We start from the raw sequence: 21,729 nt of genomic DNA, 5'->3' as shown, positions 1-21,729 counted from the left end.
GATTGTTTTCAGTCTTGATGCATCATAATACTTTTCTGGACTTATTTCACTGGATTAAGTGAATAACCAATGGAAGGTAAAAAAGAAGTGATGGGAATAGATAGACATACCATGTTTCACATACATTTTGGTTTCTTCTTGCGAGTTGGTATTATTTTTGTTTTTATCTGGTATTATTTTTTTTTTATTTTTAATCAGTATTTCTTGTAATGTGAATCTGCTGGTGACAAATGAGCTTTATTTATTTTCATTTTTTCTCCATTGAGGGATATTTTTACATGTATAGTATTTTATATGGGCAGTTACTTTTTTTTCCTTCAGTATTTTACATATCTTATTTTATTGTCTTCTTATTATGTCTGTTGCTTGGTATGTAATATCATCCATCTTTAATACTGTTGTTTTCTTTAATAATGTGATGTCCCCTCCCCATTAGTTTCTTTTAACATTTGTAGGGAGGAAGGCATGCAAAATGAGATTGATATTTTAAAATGTTGACTTTTTCATTATGCACATGCTGGATTGTTCATATTTAGCTTATTTTCAGCCTTCTTATCCCCTTCCACCGATGTGGTTCTTCTTCCTCAATTTAGAACATATTTTAGAAGAATGACCTTTTTCCTGTCACTTTGGTGCTTAGATATATAAAAAAGCAGGGTTGCAGTAAGAAATTTATGGCGTGGGGATAACACATCAATTATTACAGTAACAATAACAACTTCTGTTTCAAAATGTGTCCCAAATAAACAAATTATTCTATGATAAAATTTCCAAAAATGGTCTTAGGAAAGGTAAATCAGAAAGAGAAAGCTCTGCAGAGGAATGGAAAAATACCAGGTTTTGCTCAATTTTATAATCATTTCGCTTAATACTGAATTTAAGTATTTATAAGGCATGTAATAAATATTTGCTTAATGAATAACTTTCCCATTATTATACAACAATGTGGATTGCAATTTTTAGGCATAACATTAGGTAATCACTTTATAAATATTTTTGGACTCCATAAATTAATTTAACATGAGGTAAACTCTCCATAAATGTTTCTGTACTGGATGAATTAATTATCAACTTGGGACAAGAATCCTGGCTTCTTCTCTTCTTGTGTCATGCTCAGTTGATGACCTTGAATTTTAATTTTGTTAGTGATCTGTGCCATAGGTGTTAGCCCTGAGGTTGACTCAGTATTACCTTGTGATTTTTTTTTAAACTCCTCACTAATCCTTGCAAAAAACTAATGGGAGAAACAGACTTCATGGCTTACCTCGTGCTCTGCTAAGACACTCAGTCAAATTTATTGTGCTAGGATGATTATGGTGTCACAAGGTGAAAGAACTTCTGCCAGCATTTTAAATTGTTTACTATTCTGTCAGACTATGTGATGGGATATATTGTGTTTGAGTTGTGTTGCAGATACAGTATGTAATTGTTAAACCAGTTGCTACTGTCACTGTTAATGTTGGAACCGAATGTAAGGTCACTGTTGCTGAAGTGGCGATATTACTTGAGAGAATTTGTCATTTCCCTTTGTCCTACTACTTAGCCTTCAGTATATATGGAGTGGATTAAATTATTCCTATACAAGGTTGTGACAAGAATATCATGGGGTGCAAAACTCTGTGCTTTGGACTGACTTTGATTCTCTTTGCTTATTATATTTATACACCGTTACCAGAAAACATTGAAGAACCTTGGAAAGTAGGGGTCATCGATGCTCTTATAAAAACTACTTCTCTTACGGTAATTTTTTCCCCGCCGGGGGACTGGGATACCTTGTTATGAGTACATATAAACTTTCTTTCAATTAGTATTTTGAAAGAGACTTTGGTTTTCTTTTAGAACAAATTAGCAAAATAATATTAATTAATTTAATTAATTATTAACAAACCAATTTAATCTCTAATACAAAGCAGAGGGAGATAAAATTGTTGCTGATAAGAGTCTATATCTAAAGATAAATCCATCATATGTTTTGATAAGAATAAAGTAGAAAATCTAATCGTCTAAGTGGAAAATCTGGGGGGTTATTAAATCATTGGATTGTATTTGACATGTCTGAGGGAACCTGAACCTCGTCTCATTCATTCTCTTAAAACTTACATGTCTATATTGATTATGTTTATATTTTGATGTGTATTTTGTACCTTTACTATTTTAATATCTTTTTCTTTCTTAGTGGTTATCAAACTTTTTGGTCACAGAACTCTGTAAGTTATTAAGGACCCTAAAGAGCTTTTTTATATTTATAATATTTATCAATATTTACTGAATTAGAAACTGGCCTCATTAAAATTTCTCTTAATTATGATGGTGATAATAATAAGCTCATTAAAGGTTAACATAGATAATAATTTTATTAAAGTTGAATACATTTTTAACACAAGAAAAATTAGTTATGATAGTGACATTGTCTTCGATTTTTGCAAATCTTTTTAATATCTCTTTATGAAATATAACTGGATTATTGTATATGCTCTTGCATTTAGTCTGTTGCAACATCACATGTCTTGTAGCCTCTGGGGGAACCAGAGAACCACAGGGATTCTAAGACCACACCTTGAAAACCATTTCTTTTGTCTACCCTTCATCCTCAGGTGCTGGATTTTGGATTTTTTGTGACAGTGACAGAATTTGAACCCAAATCTACCTCATTAAAAATATTTTCTCCCCTGTCAAAACATGCTGCTGTTCCTGAGGCCTATGAATGATGGTGACAATAGGAAGTTTTAGGGGAAATGCTTCAACAGACAGTAAATGATGAGAGGAGAGTAGTGCATGGTGTATGGAAGAGGCCGCCTAGTGTGCTACACAGAAGAGATGAGAGATCTGTCACCCTAGGTAGCTTGAGATGTCTACTGCTCAAAATCCAAAGTATGCTGAGTCACTCCTGGCGCCATTTTTTCCCTCTTTATTGCTAATGCTTCACCTTTTCATTCACTGGATAATAGATGAGCAAGTGCCAGCCCTATAGAGAAACCACAATGTTATCTTCTCGAATAGCTCATATATCCTTAAACTTCAGAATAAACCAAAGCTTATTTCCTCATCAGTGTTAGCACATTCTGAAAGTATGCAGCTATAGAATTCAACTGTTGCTTTATCAGATGCAAAATAGAATTAAGACATTACACATCTAAAATAGAACTGACTACAAGTAGCTTACATACAAACATATGAATTAATTATACTAATAATTGATCAGCTTCTGCTTGTTAAAGGGATAACCATTTTGTCCCTGTCATTTCTGAATTATAGTAACTCCAGGGATTCCCGGAGAGAATTTTAATTTTTTTAAATATATGCCAGGAAGGCAAACCTCACAGTTCTTGATACAATGGTGCGGAATAAGTATAAGACTATGCATTTACATATTCAAATTAGAGACAGTCAAAAGTAGAAGAAAGAGCATGAGCATTAAAGACAATCAGATTTTAAAGAGTCTACTTAATGCTTTTGTGGCTCAGTTTCCTCCTTTGCAAAATAAGAAATGTAAACAACATGTTGCAATTTTTCTAGAACAATAAAGGGATGTGTGTTTTAAACATTGCTTAGTGATGTCTAAATGGTGGCTGGTTATTGTTCAGTAAAGAGCTAGTCAGTATCTATTCATTGGAGCTGTGAGAGATGAAGAGCCAAAACTCTATAAAATTTAGATTTAAAGTGACATATTTACTAAATTGAAAAGCTCTTCACTATAATTATTTTCAACTAGCAGTGAAAATATTTAAGAATATTTTCAATATAAATTAATAGTGAAGAAAGCTAAAATGTGTTGACCATTTGCAATGTACCCTGACCAACTTTAATCTCCTGAAAAGTATTACTTAACTTTTACAACTGCACTTTGAAGAAGTCACTATTGTTATCCTCATTTTAAAGACGAGGAAAATGAGGCACAGGGAATAAGTAAGCCAGCCAAAGACCTACAGTTGATAATTTGTGGAATTGGGAATCAAACCAGACAGTCTTGATTCAGACTCTTTTTTGTTTTCTCGTGCCAAATTTTACATTTAATTTTAACTTTGTGTATAGTAAAATTTGTTCTTTTGGTTATACGGTTTTATGAGGTTTAAGTTGTGTATAGATTCAAGTGACAACCACAACAATCAAGATGAAGAAATATAATCCTTTGAAATCACCTTTGTGATTAGCTTTGTGATTAGCTTCCCCATCCTAAACACCTGGTCATCACTGCTCCCTGTATGTCCTTGTACATTGCCATTTCCGTGGTGTCATATAAATGGATTCATACTGCACGTGGTCTTCTGAGTCTGGCTTAACACATTTTATCTAGTAAAATGCATTTGAGAGTAATCCATGTTGTTGACAGTATCAAAAGTTAAATCCTTTTTAAAGCTGTGTAGTATTCCATTATTTGAATGTGTCACAGTTTGTCCACAATGAATAGTTGAAGGATATTTGGGTTGTTTCCACTTTGGAGTGGATACAAATAAAGTTAGTGATAATTCATAGAGAGGCTTTGTCTGAACCAAAATTCCAATCTCTATTGGGTAAATACCTAGAACTGGATATACTGTGTGTTATTATACAGTGTGTGTTTAACTTTATATAAAACTACTGAATTGTTTTCCAAAAATCCTGTCTCATCTTCCATTCACATCAGCAGTATATGGTAGTTCTAGCAGTTCTACCTCTTGATCATCACTTAGTATTTTCTGTTTTGCATTAAAAACCATTCTAATTAATGTAACCTCATTGATATCCATTTGCATGCCCTTAGTTCCTAAAGATGTGTATCTTCTCATGTACTTATTTGCTGTTTCATGTTTTTGGGAGGTGATGTGTATGTATGTTCAAACCTCTTCTTTGTTTCAAGAAAATTGGTTCTTTGTTTTGTTTTTGTCAAATGTTGAGCATTGTCCTATTCTGGACACAAGTCATTTGGCAGGTATTTGATTTGCAAACATTTTTTCTTAGTCTGTTTCTTCCCTTTTAATTGTCTTAAGTTAGACAACAAAAGCCTTGGATTTTGTTGAAGTCCAATTTATCTTTTTTTTTTTTAATTTGGTACTATCTTTTGGTATTGTGTCTAAGAACTTTTGCCTAACCTAACCTAAGATCACAAAGATTTTCTTCTATGTTGTCTTCTAAAAGGTTTGTTGTTTTACATTTTACACTTAAGTATTAGGCCCATTGTTAGTTAATTTCTGTATTAGGTGTGAGGAACAGGTAAAGGTACATTCTTTTCGCATATGGATATGTCTAATTGTTCCAATTTGTTGAAACATCTTCCTTTCTTCGTTAAATTGTCTTATACAGTATGTCAAAAATAAATTGGACAAATTGGTTTATTTCTGGACTGATATTAATCTCCTCCCTGGATATGTGAGTCCAGCATTTCCTGATACTGTATTGACTGTATTGACGATCATAGCTTGTTAGTAATCTTGAAACCAGGTTGTATGAGTCTTCCAACTTTGTTCTTCATCTTCAAAATCTCTTTGGCTGTTATAATCCATCTTTCTTTCCATGAAAATTTAAATTTATCATATTGGTAACCAAAAATTCTGATGATATTTCGACTGGGATTAGGTTCACTCTATAAATCAATTCAGAAGGAATTGACATTTTAATATTAAGTCTTCTGACAGTTAACTTAATTCTCAATTTAATTAGGACTTTGATTTCTTCCATCATTGTTCTATGCTTTTCAGCATATGAATACTCGATGTATTTTGTTTTATTTATAATTAAGTATTTTAAATTTTGGTACTGTTGCAACTGGTATTTTTAAATTTTGATTTCTATTCATTGCTAAATTTGAAATAAAATTGATTGTTTATATTGACTTTGTATCCTATGGTTTAGCTAAACCTGCTTATTCATTTTAAGAGTTTTTTTATAGATCCCATAATATTTTCTACTTAGATATTCATGTTTACTGAAAGCAGAGAGAGACTGTTTTTCCTTTCTTTCTGATATGTATAACCTTTTCTTCCTCTGCTTTATCGCACTGAATAGGACTTCCAGAATTAGGTTGGATGGAAACCAAACATTCTTACTTTTTTCCAGCTTTTAGAAAAAAGTATTCAGTCTTTCACCACTTTTAAAAATTTTTTAAATGTTTATTTATTTTTGAGAGAGAGAAAAAGCAGAGTGTGAGTAGGGGAAGGGAGGGGCAGAGAGAAGGAGACCCAGAACTGGAAGCAGGCTCCAGGCTCTGAGCTGTCAGTTCAGAGCCTGATGAGGGGCTTGAACTCACAAACTGGTCATGACCTGAGCCAAAGTCGGACACTCAACCTACTGAGCCACCCAGGTGCCCCAGTCTTTCACCGTTAAATAAGATCTTGTTTTATTTTTTGTAGCTGCTTTTTATATTAAGGAAGTTCCTTTTTATGGTAAGTTTGCAGAGAATTTTTACCATGAAAAGATACTGAGTTTAGCCAAATTCTTTTTCTTCATCTGTTAAGATGATATATAGCTTTTCTCCTTTCTCAGTGTCATGGATAACATTGATTTTCAAATATTGTACTTATCTTGCTTCCTTGAGATAACACTCAATGGATTGTGATACAGTATCTTCTTTTTATACTGTTAGATTTGATTTAAAATTTTGTTGAGAATTTTTGCTTCTATATTGTTCTGTAGTTTTTCTTGTATTATATTTCTGATTTAGGTAACAAGGTAATGGCAACCCAATGAAATGAGTTGGAAAGCATTCTTTTGTGTTTTATTTTCCAGTAGCTATTGTGTAAGATTGGTTTTTCCCCTGAATATTTAGTGTAATTTGCCAGTGAAACAAACTGGGCCTTAAGTTTTATTTTTGTAAAATTTTCAATGCCAAATTCAATTTTTAAAATAGTTATAGACTGTTCAAATTATCTATTTCTTTTTTATAAGTTGTGGAAGATTGTGTCCTTTCAGAAATTTGTAGATTTCTCAAGTTATAAAGTTTATGAGCATAAAATCTTTTTAAAAGTATTTCTTTATTATCTTTTTTATGTCTATAAGATCTGTAGTGATATCCCTTCAATATTCATTTTGGTAATTTGGGTCTTCTCTATTTTTTTAGTCAGTCTACATATAAAATTGATTAATTTTATTCTCTGAAAAGAATTAGCTTTTGTGTCACTATTTTTGTATTTTTTGATTCGTTTTAATTTCATTGAACTCTGCTACCCTTATATTTATTATTTCTATCTTTTGATTTCTTTAGTTTTCTTTTGATACATTTTTTCTAGCTTATAAGAGAGGAGCTTTAACTCTTGATTTGAGACTTAATTTCTAGTATGATAGTTTAATTTAATAAATTTTCCTCCAACCAGTTCTTTAGCTACATGCCACAAATTTGAGCATGTTTTATTTTTATTTTATTCAAATCAAAATATTTTTTAATTTCCCCAGAGAATTTATGACACCTGAGGTGTTTTTTTTACACTGAAAACCATAAAACATGGATGAGACAAATTGAAGACACAAATAAATAAAAAGATATGCCATGTTAATGGATCAGAAAATTAGCATTGTTAAAGTCTCCATACCACACAAGGCAATATACAGATTCAATGCAATCCTGATCAAAATTCCAATGAAATTGTTCACAGAGATAGAAGAAACAATTCTAAAGTTCATTGAACCACAAAAGGTCCTGAATAGTCAAAGCAATCTTGGGAAGGAAGAATGGAGCTGGAGGCATCATAGTACTCAATTTCAAACTGTATTACAAAGTTATAGCAATAAAAACAATATGGCATTGGCATAAAAAGACACATAAACCAAAGGAACAGAATAGAAAGTCCAGAAATAAGCTAAAGCATGTATAGTCTATTAATTTTTGATAAAGGCACCAAGAATACACAATGGAAAAAGGGTAATCTCTTCAATAAATAGTGTTGAGAAAACTGGATATTCATATGCAAAAAAAAAAAAAAAGAAACTGGACTCTAGTTTTATACCATACACAAAAATCCATTTAAAATGATGAAAGACTTCAGATTTTAACCTGAAACCATAAAAAATCCTGGAAGAAAACATAAGGCAAAAGCTCCTTGACATTGGCACTGGCAATGACATTTTGAGATGACACCAAAAGTGCAAGTAACAAAAAGGAAAAATAGACAAGTGCCATTACATCAAACTAAAAAGTCTCTGCACAGCAAAAGAAACAAGATGAAAATGCGATCTGCAGAATGGGAAAAAATATTTGCAGACTACATTTCTGATAAGAGCTAACATCTAAAATATATAAGGAACTCATGCAACTCAATAGCAATTTTTTTTATTTAAGAAATAGGAAAATAGCCAGAATAAACATCCCCCCCCAGAGAAGACATATAAATGGCCACCAGGTATATGAAAAGGTGCTTGAGATCACTAATCATTGGAGAAATGAAAATCAAAATCACAGAGACATCACCTCATACCTTTTCAGATGGCTGTTATGAAAAAGATAAAAACAAGTGTTGCCAAAGATGTAGAAAAAAGGGACTCTTGTGCTCTGTTGGTGGCAATGTAAATTGGTAGAACCACAATGGAAAACAATATGGAGGTTCTTCAAGACACTGAAAATAAAACTATCATATGATCCAGAAATCCCTCCTCCAGATCCTTCTTCCAAAGAAAATGAGAGATATGTGCTCTTTCGAATTGATTCCAGCATTACTCACAATAGCCAAAATATGGAAACAACTTAAATGTCCATCAGTGGATAAGTGAATAAAAAAGTACATATATACAATGGAATATTACTGAGCCTTAAAAAAGAAGGAGATCTTGCCATTTGCGACAACATAAATGAACCCAGAGGGTATTATGCTAAGTTAAATAAGCCAGACACAGAAAAATAAAAAAACTACATGACCTCACTTATATATGGAATCTAACAAAGTATAATACATAAAAGTAGAGAGTAGAGTGGTAGTTGCCAGGGGTGGGTAGTAGGAGTGAAGAGATGTTAGGTAGAATGAATAATCTAGAGATCTAATATTTCATAACATGGCTACAGTTAATAACACTGTATTGGATACTGGAAATTTGCTAAGAGAGTAGATTTCAAGGACTCTCACCACATAGACAAAAAAAGATAACTGTAAGGAGATATGTTAATTATCTTGACTATAGCGATCATTTCACTATGTATATGCATATCAAATCAAGTATGTAGTACACCTTAAATATGTACAATTTTTATTAAAACTATTTTTTTTACTTTGTAATATCTGGCAATTTTCTATCTTCTGTTTTTGAATCCTAGCTTAATTCTATTATAGTCAGAGAACATAGTTTCTGTGAACTCAAGTTCTTCCAGTTTGTTTTATGGCTTAGAATATGGTATATTTTAGTGACAATTCCATATGCATTTAAAAAGGTTCTATATTCTGCCATTTTTGTTCATTCTATAAATGTCAAAGTTATTCAGGCATTTTATATCTTTAATGATTTTCTGTCTATTTTTTTCCCTCAATTACCAAGTGAGAAGTGTTGACATTTATAATTATGTGGATTATCTATTTCTCTTCACAATTCATTCAGTTTTGTTTCATGTATTTTTGAGTTCTGTTTATAAATGTTTATTCATTTTGCACTATTGCCTTGGTAAATTGATTTTTACAATGATGGAATGCATCTCTTTAACCCTAGTAACTTTTCATAGCTTACATAAATTTAATAGTTTACCACTTTTCATAGCGTGTAAAATTTCAATCACATAGGTCTCTTTACCCTGACACTTGTATATATAGGTGTCATGTGTATTGTATTTATATGCATTAACCCCCATATATGTTAACACATTTTGTTTTCAACAGTAATAAATATTTTAAATAATTTCAGAAGGAATATTAATTTGTTAATTTCATTCACCCTTTCTTCCTTGATTTCTGAATTCCGATATTCCCTCTCGCCAGTGTTTCTGGCCAGAAAGACAATTTTTAGTTAGGGTTTTAGTCATCCATTATATTTTACAGTTCTACATAACTGGGTCCACCTTCAGGGTGAAGCTTTGAGAGAAAAAATAAGGAAAAATAATGTATTATTCCTTAATACTCTTTGGATAACAGAAGACCTTTTTCACAGTTTCTCTGGGCAGAGAATCTTTGCTCAGTGTTTTACATGTCTGCCTTCACCACGGTGGAAAAGCTGCTGTCTGCAGATGGAACTGGCCTTGGAGCCTGACAGGAGAGAAAAAGGGAGAAAAAGAAAGGAAAAGAAAATGAGACCCACCTCCCTCCCCCCATTCACACTCTGCTGTATAAGATATGTATTTCCCAGTCCAATACCTGGAAATCAAGGATTTCTCTGGGGATATTTGCTTTCATCTCTTGGGTTGTTAAAGGGCTTAGTGTGACTTCAGGCCAAAGCCAGAGGGCAAGAGACAAAAAAAAAGGTGAAACTCTCTTATGAATATTTCTTCCAGTTTTGACTTCCTCAAATTCTTTTTTTTTTTTTGTTTCAGAGTGCTCAGGTTGATTCTTTTCTGTCTAGAGTTTTTAGTTGTAATAAGTAGGAGAGATAGGCTTTAGTGAGCTTTATCTTGGCCAAAGAAAGCCATCAAAACCTTTCATTTTAACTACTTCATTACAAATAAAACTCAATAACTCATAAATGTATTCACCATGAATATATTCTTTAAGACTCCAAGAAAAATAAGTTGAGAAGAAAATATTGAAATTCATAAATACATGTTTTGAAACAAATATATTTGTTAAATATATTCAGGAAGAATATAGTATAAAACTACTTTGTGGTAAATTTGGAAAATATTTCCATCCCATGAATACACTCTTTGACAAACAATCTTTAAGAGTTGATCATTCAATGGTTTGACTTGGGACAAATTGATCCAGAGCTTATGGATATTGGAAAAACAAATAATTTATGATACTTAAATCCATGGTTTCCTTGCAAAAAAATAGATAAGTAATGTAAGGAGGAAGAGAAGAAAATTAACATCTCTTTTCATTTCTTGCCATAGCTTGAGCCTCATCACTCATTTTATCCCTGAATGATCTGGCTTTTATCAGATGATAACTAACTGTAATTGAAGGAAATGACAAATGGAGGTAAAGTAAGTAACAGGTTTGGAGCGACTATTGAGAGCAGGATGAAAATCAACAGATGGGTTATTAAAAAGTCAAATGACTCACTCGTCTCCTTAATTCCCCAAACATAGCAAATAAGATAAATTTTTCCTAAAAAATGTGTCTTCTCATTGCATCTCCATTTTCTCTGTTGCTTTCCTAGACTAGTGTCTCCTTTTCATCAGGATCATCTGAAAAAACTTTTTAGAGAAGGGATATGTAATGTTTATTTGCAGGCATTCTAAGGACTATTTTGGCAAAGCATTGACTTTTTCCCTTTCAATGTTTCAACCTCCAAGCATTTGTTCAAATTCATCTCCTTATACAATGAAACAATTTTACCTCTTATGACTGCCTTATGATGAGATTGGGGTCAAGAGGTGATAAGAGATGGGGATGTCTGCTGTGGATGTTACTTAGCTAAAAAAATAGTTATTTTCTATTTTGACATCAAAGTTTGAATGTGTCTTCTTCAAAATGTCTGCCTCAAAGAGATACGTAAAATGTTCTGTTTCTAGAAAAAGGCATCCAAGCAAGGAAAATAATATTTATGAAGAAAAATAGGTAAATACAAGCATCACATAACAAAAAAATAAATAATTCCAGATAGAAGAAAATATGCATTAGAAAGCAATAACATTATGTCAAAGAAAATTGCAAATGCCACTTTAAGGAGATCCCTGAAAATGTGGAGATTTTAAATTTGAAAGCCCAGCAAAGTTGGAGAAATCTCTTGAAGATTTGGGAATAAATGAGTGACAAGAGAGTTGGGTCTCAGTGAAAGTGCGATGAGCCTAGTATGAAGATCCCAAGGTCTTGCTGAGGTGTTGCCTGAAGTTATTTTCTGACTTTGGCATATCATTTCACCAGTTAGGTCTTGGTGTATTTTCAACTAAGATTAAGAAATTGTTGAAAATGAGGGCGCCTGGGTGGCTCAATTTGTTAAGCATCTGACTCAGGCTCAGGTCATGATCTTGTGGTTGGTGAATTCGAGCCGTGATTGGGCTCTGTGCTGACAGCTCAGTCTGGAGCCTACTTTGGATTCTGTGTCTGCCTCTCTCTCATCTCTCATTGTTCTCATTCTTTTTGTCTCTCTGCTTAAGATCCAGTTTTCAAGGATAGTGCACTAAATCTACCTTAAGTTTACTTTCTCACCTCTTAACTAGTGAGTGGTTATCCTTGATCAACTGGCTCATCAAAGGTTTCAAATAATGGGAGTTGGTAGCTCCCTAAAGTGACTAGAACACTGTTACCAAAATAAGGGATGTTTATGTCTACTCAGATTCTAAAGGCAAAAGATGTCTATAACATGGAATTTGAAATTTGGTATTATCTCTCTGACCTAGCCTATTTCCAATCCCTAAAGATAAGTATATATTATGGATTAGATATGGCTGTCTACTTGACAAATGTTTGACATATAAATGTATATAAATATTATAAATAATGTTATACAAATATATAAGTACTATATAGAGACATATACTATATATTATATAAATATATGTTTCTAATATGTAATAAGATACATACTTCTAATATATAATGTATATGTATTCTAATATATAAGATATAACATATATTTCTAATATATAATAAGATATAAATATTTCTATATATGTGTATCTATATATGTTTTAATTGAGAGCTTAATGGTATTTTAAAGCTACTTAAAGTGTCAATGTCAAAATGGCGGCTTTAAGGCCATATCATGTCAACAACTTATTATTCCTCATACAACTGTCATTTTTAAAATTCAAATTCTTCCTATTATACAATCTTTTCCTATTGTTCTAGTACTTAATAACTTCTTTCCTTCCATTTTTATGGGTTATTATAAAAAAACATAATTTAGTACTTTTATGTAGAGGAGTACCTGCCTTGTGTAACAGTGGCCTAGAAAAATAGATTTACATTTTGCTTTGCTAATTACTGGTTATCTCATTTTGGTCAGTAAATTGGACTTACCAGGTGTCAGTATTCCCAATGTTAAAGCAGATGAGTTAGATGATCTTTAACACCTAGTAAAATTATAGCCACCTCATATAGGTATTGTAAATGCTCTGTAATATTCTTTTGTCCCCACAGTATTTCAGGATTCTTTATATGTGAACTATTCTTTGAAATGTTACAAAGATGTTATAAAACTTACCAAAAATACTAAAGATAGTTTTATTTAAAGTAGCGTTTTTTCTTCAAGCATTTTTTAAATAAAAAAAATAACCTATTTGTAGTTGAAATAACTGAAATAGCTTTATTAGTAATGTGATAACCAGATGCTTCTAAAATTTTAAATAAAATTGACTGACCAATGAAATAACATGAAAATATTGAGATTATATACATAAAGAAGTATAAAATCTGGAGTACCTGATGGCTCAGTCAGTTAAGTGTCTGACTTCAGCTCAGGTCATGATCTCACAGTTCATGGGTTTGAGGTCCACACTGATAGTGTGGAGCCTGCTTCGGATTCTCTCTCTTTCTGCCCCTTCCCTACTTACGCTTTCTTTCTCTCAAAATAAACTTTTAAAAAAGAAATAGTTTTTTTAAGAAGTATAAACTCTATTATTTCTCAGATAATTTTTCAGATAAAAGTTTAGAATTAAAAAATAAGTAGCCACAGTACAATGATGACATTTAACGAGATTACTCTTATTCCAAAATACAACATACTTAAGATTTATCTAGAAGCAACAATAGTATATGTATCAGGATGTGCAATAAGAACTCTAGGGTGTTATATTATTCCTTCTTCCATGTTGGTTGCATCTTTCTATGTATTTGGTATTAAAATTGAAATATTCAATGTTTGAAATTTTTTTAACAGGCTACATTATTGGAAAATATGGGTCTTATTGGATATGCGGAATTATTTTCCATGTTACTGAAATTGGACCAAACAGTACTAATTTCAGATGAAAACATTACAGTGATGGATACAAAGTTTACTGACATTCCAGTATGTTTGTACTTGCCAAAGAAGAAGTCAGAAAGCCAGAGACGGGCTGTAATTTTTATTCATGGTGGTGCCTTTGTTATGGGAAGTTGCAGTAAGTGTATCTTATATAAGCAAATGTATATGTGTGTGTGTGTGTGTGTGTGTGTGTGTTGCATATTATGTAGATATATATTCAAATATATTTGTATATATAACTGGCAGAACTTTATTTCTGTGTTATTTGTGTTTGTGACTATGTGTATGTATCTTAGAGATTTTACCAATCATAGTTTAGACATATTTTTCACAAACTTCTTAGAAAATAAGTATATTAGATTTTATTTTTTCGAAAAACTTTATCAAATAAAGTTACATTGACGTTGTAAAATTGGAAATTCAATTATTAACCTTAAAACCTAACTTTGAAATTACCAAATGACCTGACTTCAGGTTCAGAAAGATAGAAGTGAACAAGATATTGTAAATGTTGAGTCAGAACTGATATTATTTACAACTTCCAAGTAGCAAATACAGTTCATATTGTAGACTGTGATACAACAATACTTGTTTTGGGACTTAGAATCCAATGCATAATTCTGAACTTAAAATAAAACATAAAATAGAACTGTGTAATCAGCTCTTCCCATAAATGCTATCCCCATCTAGTGTTGGAGATGATTTTAAGAAATGCCAGTGGAGTAGCTAAAATGCTTATACATTCCACAAACATTCACACAGACACAAACTCAAACATGCTCTAACATACACATACTGAGTTATACATATTAACATATATACAGAGTTGCTTGTAGAATGTCAGTATTATGGAGTCACCACACAGCATAAAACGCAAAGAATGTTTTACAAGACACTCAGAAGATAGAAGAAGCTAATGGTAAGGCTCCTTTCCTTGAAGAACCCACAGCCTGGGTCATTAAACCCAGATTGACTCCATGATCTGTTAATGTTTCAAGACTACTACATATGCTACTGTAATCAGGTGGATGGTCAACTTTTATTTTGTTGGGTAAGCACATTCTTAGGTACTATTGTCACAGTCTTAGAAATAAAGAAATAGAGAATGATAAAGTAACTTATTCAAAGTCCTACTATTAGTAAGTGGTAGAACCAGTAGTCAAAATTAAGCTTGTTAGCAGGACCCACAGCATTCACCCTCACACTACTAGTGAGCAGCCCCATCATGTGGCTTTAAGATGCTATGTCCTATATGTCATTACTTCCTCTCCTTCATGCCAATGACTATTGTAAACCTCCAGCACTCTTTCCAGCCCTCAGCTTATCCCTCCTGAGCTATCAAGGATGTATGTCCATAATCCACCACTGCTCCCCTCCTCCCACAAAGGACTTTCAAATGTCCTTAAAAATTATTAGGGGGCGCCTGGGTGGCGCAGTCGGTTAAGCGTCCGACTTCAGCCAGGTCACGATCTCGCGGTCTGTGAGTTCGAGCCCCGCGTCAGGCTCTGGGCTGATGGCTCGGAGCCTGGAGCCTGTTTCCGATTCTGTGTCTCCCTCTCTCTCTGCCCCTCCCCCGTTCATGCTCTGTCTCTCTCTGTCCCAAAAATAAATAAAAAACGTTGAAAAAAAAAATTAAAAAAAAAAAAAATTATTAGCACCTTATTAATCCTCAGCTTCACTTCTTTCTAACTGTGTCCTAGGAAAAGGCATTTTTATCTTCGGGCACAGTTGAATCTCTCTACTTTGCTCTCTACTTTCCTCCTATTATTTGGTTTATCAGTACTTCTATTTCATTTGTCTACCTACAAGCATGTCATCCCAGTTGACTCCTAAGTGTTACTACCTCTTCTCCTTTGTTCCCAAATCCTTCTCTGTACGTAGTCCTCTTTTATTTCTCAGACTCATTTCTATACACTGTGGAGTTTGTTTTCCCCTTTTGAATACTTTTTTAAGCTGTGTAATTTGAGAATGGCCATTCCCTTCTGTTTCACTGAAATGGCCATTTCACCCTCTACTCCTTTGGTTGTGTGAAACAAATTTCTTTGAACTTCCTTTTGCCTCTCGCCTTTCCCTTCATCTGTATCTCCCTCTCCAAAACAATACAAATAGAAACAAACACAAAAACAGGTTCTCCATTTTTATACTTTATAAGTGTTCATGTTTCCCAGTATTCCTTTCTGTAGCTTTTGAATCTGCAATGCTCTTTTATTTAGTTCTTTAAACTTTTCAAACTTACCCACTCCTACCCACTGGCTGATTTCCCAAGGAATTTTATCACCGGTTATTTTCCTTCGTGGTTTTAGTTTATGCCGCCACTTTTCTCCAAATTCTTACTTCACTTGTACTTAACATTTATTTCTCTGAGGTCTTTATGCATTCTCATGACTCTGTCTTTAAGTATATTTTCTTCTGCAATGACATTCTCCATTTGGTGGTAGTCATCAAATCTTATATCTTTGAATCCTTCTACATCGCAACAGATAAAGTGAAAATAGAGGGATTCCGTCAGTTAATCATATTTCAGTCACTATCCACAAATATAGATGGTTTTCCATTGTTCTTTATTGACAGGGTACACTTTTATATTCTTCTTTTTTTTCTTTCATTTCAGGGCAGATGGCTTATGACTTCCTGAATAGATGGACAGCAAATAAACTTGGTGCTGTTGTTGTGGGAATAGAGTAAGGCAATCATTTTTTTTTTTAATTTGGGACCATCTCAGAATTTTAAGGCATTGTCAGAGTGAGAGATCTTAGTTGCTCATGATTTTTTTCTGAATTTCCAAAAATATACTGGAAAGACTAGCAAATGTCAAGTACTTTCTAGCTTCTCACTTACCAAGAAACTCTAACATGTTTTGGGCTTGAAGTCTCTAGGTGTATATCTGCACTATGTAATTTATAGGAGAGATGGGAAAAGAAAATTCTTCATACTGAGGGTGAAGTAGAGTATGCCTGAATTTACAAATGACTTTCCAACCATTGAGCCAAATAACTTACTATACTTAAATACTTATATTTCAAAGCTTTTAATTTTTTGCATTTAAAATTAAAGTTTATTTTTTCTCAAATATTATAAGGATTTTATTTTGAATCAAGTTTCTAAGTAGTGCTCATGATATAAAACATGGAATGTCATCTTGAAGAATTTTAACCTAAATAAATTTCTTATATTAGAGACTTTCAAATCATTTACTCTCTGATTTGATGCTTTTAAAATCTCTTGTGTCCTCCCAGCAGTGGTTCTGAAAAAATTTGAATTACCAATTACATTGAGAATCTGATGAACACTACAGAGCATCTCCCCTACTAATTGTTGTTTTGCTGAAAATTGTACATGCAATTTTACGAGGATAAAGACACAATCCTTGTCTCTCTCATCTTCCCATAGAGCCAACATTTTAAAACCTTTATACCAGAATTTACTTTTTATTTTAAAAATAGAAGTTGGTAGTAAATCTGGGTTCAATTGGTGAGATTAAAATTTCAGAGTGGGGCCAATTTGGTTTATTGGACCTGTTGGTTAAACTGAGTTGCTTAGATACATGCAACTGGAGTTTAATTATATATGCTTTGTTACTTTCTCTTTTTTTCTTAAGCTATAGGCTAGCTCCTCAATATCAATTTCCTGTTCCCCTTGAAGATGTCATTTCTGTGGTCAGATTCTTTCTACAGGATAACATTCTTGCAAAATATGGAGTGGATCCTTCCCGAATCTGTATTTCAGGTGATAGTTCTGGGGGTACATTGGCAGCAAAAGTTACTCAACTGGTATGTTTTATGTGTTATATATGTTGATAGTATACATACGTTATAATTCTAACACAAAAGAATCATTTTATTTGTTAGGCTATTTTTATTGGCCTTGTGTGTGTGTTTTAAAGTTTAAATCCAAGTTATTTAACATATAGCATAATAATGATTTCAGGAATAGAATTTAGTGATTCATCACTTACAGATAACACCCAATGCTCATCCCAACAAGTTCCCCCCTTAATTCCCATCACTTCTTTAGCCCATCCCCCCCCCCCCAACACCCCACCAGCAACCCTCAGTTTGTTCTCTGGATTTAAGAGTCTCTTATGTTTGCCTCCCTCTCTGTTTTTATATTAATTTGCTTCCCTTCCCCTATGTTCATCTGTTTTATTTCTTAAATTCCATGTATGAGTGAAATCATATGGAATTTGTCTTTCTCTGACTAACTTATTTCACTTAGCATAACATACTCTAATTCCATCCACGTTATTGCAAATGGTAAGATTTCATTCTTTTTGATTGCTGAGAAATATTTCATTGTATGTATATACCGCATCTGCTTTTTCCATTCATTAGTTGGTTGATGTTGGGCTTTTTCCATAATTTGGCTGTTTATAGCGTTGCTATAAACATTGGGGTACTTGTACCCCTTCGAATCAGCATTCTGGTATCTTTTGGATAAATACCTAGTAGTACAATTGCTGGGTCCTAGTGTAGTTCTATTTTTAATTTTTTGAGGAACCTCCATGCCGTTTTCCAAAGTTGGTCTTGTGTTTTACACTGTGAAATGGCAAATATATAAAACCAACCTAATGTCCTTTTGCATAATTTTTCCTGTAGACAGATGTGGCTTTAGAGGCATTAAGGGGAGACTACATATATTGCTAAATAAGGATTTGATTCAGCCATCAAGTTTCAGAAAAATAGGACAATGTCTAGGAACTACTATTGAATATCACAAGGGATTTGTTGTTCTACTTAGCTAAATTGTAAAATCTTCCAAGCATTTGGCATTATTGTAATCCATGTTTTAAATCCAGTAGAATGTCATCAGATAGCATTTGGGGCATGTGCCATGCTTGTATGGAAGAATCACTACTGTGATGAAGAAGAACAATGGCCTAGGCTAAACTCTTGCTTTGTATAGTTAAGTAATAACCATCCAAACAATTAAGATATTTGAAAATTGAATTCAGCCCCACACGTAGTTCCTACTCCCAAAACCACTTATGGAACAAAATTAGCATAAGAGGAAGCACATATACATTTACAATCAGCAGAATCTATTTACTTATTTTGTGGGATCACTTTTACTAGCTTGAGAACGTATCTGTTGAATCTCTCTGCTTCATTTTTGTTTATATGGTCACTGTTTCTTCCACCCAGTTTATGAGATGATCCTTTTTTTTTCCTAGAAAATTATCTGTCTGAGGATGCTAGGGAGGGATCAAGGGCATAGGAGAGATTCTGTTAGGGAAATTGGTCTTAGCTTCTTTATGAACTTGTGGCACTGACTATACAATGAGTATACATTTTAGAGTTGGCAGGATATCATTTCCTCTTGTGAGGTACTACTGAGATTACAGTTAATTGTCTCATTTGGTATGTCACCTACTTTGGTGAGGGGATTGGCTTTCAAAATCACTCTTCAGATACCTAGACTTACATGTGCTATGGCAGCAGGAATAGCCATTTGCCCGGATGTGATAGTTGTAGAAGCTGGTCTGTGGCTCAGGTAATTTTTCTTGAGAGATTAACTCTCCTGTAGTGTTTAGGACTAAGAGAGAAGGAACGGGGAATATATGGTGGCTTTTCTCACCCCATCACTGAGAGCTTAGGATACCTCATACCTCTGGTAAGAAAGAGAAACTCCAGATACAATGCTCCGTGTCTTTGCCTGCCCTTCAAATTTTCATAAATTCCTCTGCTTATTTACCATCACAATACATTATGTTCTCCAGAAGGCAACTTGTATATTAGGAATATTTCCTTTAACTTGGTCCAACTCCTTCTGAATTTAGTTAGTATGTGTGTTTGAGCATTCATATTTTATTGTTATAGTCTATCTTCTCAGGTTACTTTAGATCAAAAAGTGATTTTTAAACATAGCTCGTAATCTTCTCTAAGAATCTCATTATTATAATTTTATTTCATGGTCATATATGAATAAACATGTGTAAGTGTTTGATGTATATGTGTATCATAACTGCTGAAAGCAGGCTGATGCATTTTAATGCCCTTAAAATAAAGTCTAAATATTATAAAAAGAAATAACCATTAGGTCCTGTATTGGTTTTGTAACTATTTACATCATAACTGCTCATATTATTGGAGTAAAACCTCCCAATCGTATAGTTTGGAGTCTTTTCACATTTTATTATCAATTTTTTTCAGGTACAAAATGATCCAGAATTCAAAAATAAAATTAAGGCACAAGCTTTAATTTACCCTGGCTTGCAGGCGGTGGATGTTTTAATGCCCTCTCACCGACAAAATGAGCATGGTCCGATTCTGTCAAGGGATATGGCAATTAAAATGGGATGCCTGTACTTGACCAAGGATAAAGCACTGCCCCAAGCAGTGAGAGAAAATCAACATATGCCCCATGGATCAAGACATCTGTTCAAGTTGGTTAACTGGAGTACTCTTCTTCCTGAAAAATATAGAAGGAATCACATATATACTGAACCAATTATTGGGAAGCTTAACTCTTCGTATCCAGTACTTTTGGATAGCAGGTTATCACCCTTGTTAGCCACTGATTCCCAATTAGAAAAATTGCCACTAACTTATATCATCACCTGTGAACATGATATCCTAAGAGATGATGGACTTATATACGTCTCACGACTTCGAAATGCTGCAGTTAACGTTTCTCATGACCACATAGAGGATGGGATCCATGGAGCACTTTTTTTCATGACAACACCATTTTACTTACATGTAGGCTTTAGAATAAGTGATAAATATATTAATTGGCTTGAAGAAAATCTATAAATAGTACATGTAGCTAGCTAATTATTTATTTAGTAATATAATCCAAAGGTTATATTTGAAAGTTTGTGACTTTAAGGAACAGAACAATGATATTCTTTTTGAATAAATGTAAGTTTAAAAGCAAAGATTACTGTGTACCTTTGAACAAGTTACTTAATTTCCCTAAACTTGGGTCTTAATAAATGTAGAGATTCACTGTATTAATCCCATTAAATACAATTTATTTTGCTTGATAAGTTTTAAATATGCACCAGTAATAGTAATTTTTTTTTTAAAAAGTGTGATTATAAACAAAACAAGCAGGACAGTATCCAGGTAGTGATAGGAATGGTAGTGGTAAGTGAGGAGAAGTTTTAAAGAAGAAAAATCACAATGGCATTTGTGTGTAGGAGGAAAACTACATTATATTGAAAACCTGTTTTTTCAATTAATGGTCCATACAGTAATCGTATTCACCAAATGTAAATTCCATTAGGTTTTTTATTTTTTTCAATTCACCTAATACAAACAAAATCTGCTTTCAAATATATTGCTCAGTTTCTTATAGAAGGAAAGGATTAACATGTAGGCTATAAATTCTTTCAAAAGCCTAAATATTTGGCTCTCACTATGCTTTTTTTGTAAAATTAAGTTTATTTATTTATTTTGAGAGAGAGCACAAGTTGGGGAGGAGCAGAGAATAGGAGAGACAGAATCCCGAGCAGGCTTCATGCCATCAGTGCTGAGCCCATTGCAGGACTCGAACTCATGAACTGTCATGAACTGTGAGATCATGACCTGAGCTGAGATCAAGAGTCAGATGCTTAAGCAACTGTGCCACTGAGGCACGCCCTCACCCCCACCCAACACTCAAACTTTTAAAAATATTGATTGCTATATTATCAATCCAAGAAAGTTTCTAGTCACATACTGAACACTGATTAAATAAAGAAGCAGAATGTAGTTCTAATGACCTGAAGATACTAGGATGACATAAAATCCTGGGTGATGTGCTCTCACATGGGGGACACATAGGTTGTATCAT

At 33.2% G+C, this 21,729-nt stretch overlaps 1 protein-coding gene across 2 annotated transcripts in view; it reads left to right on the top strand.

Moving 5' to 3' along the window:
* Positions 1 to 20,830, top strand: part of LOC125921920 (arylacetamide deacetylase-like 2) — a 195,919-nt gene extending 175,089 nt beyond the window's left edge. For both annotated transcript variants that reach the window (XM_049629681.1, XM_049629682.1), the window contains 4 exons: positions 13,867 to 14,089; positions 16,565 to 16,634; positions 17,552 to 17,723; positions 20,103 to 20,830. In XM_049629681.1, the coding sequence (XP_049485638.1) occupies positions 13,885 to 14,089; positions 16,565 to 16,634; positions 17,552 to 17,723; positions 20,103 to 20,705 (1,050 nt within the window). In that variant the 5' untranslated portion in view covers positions 13,867 to 13,884 and the 3' untranslated portion in view covers positions 20,706 to 20,830. The remainder of the gene's footprint in view (positions 1 to 13,866; positions 14,090 to 16,564; positions 16,635 to 17,551; positions 17,724 to 20,102) is intronic.
* Positions 20,831 to 21,729: the final 899 nt, after the last annotated feature.

Source organism: Panthera uncia, chromosome C2, assembly GCF_023721935.1.
Source record: "Panthera uncia isolate 11264 chromosome C2, Puncia_PCG_1.0, whole genome shotgun sequence".
In the NCBI taxonomy this organism is placed as follows: Eukaryota; Metazoa; Chordata; class Mammalia; order Carnivora; family Felidae; genus Panthera; species Panthera uncia.
The sequence above is the reverse complement of the archived record's forward strand: the minus strand, read 5'-3'. Positions and strand labels throughout refer to the sequence as shown.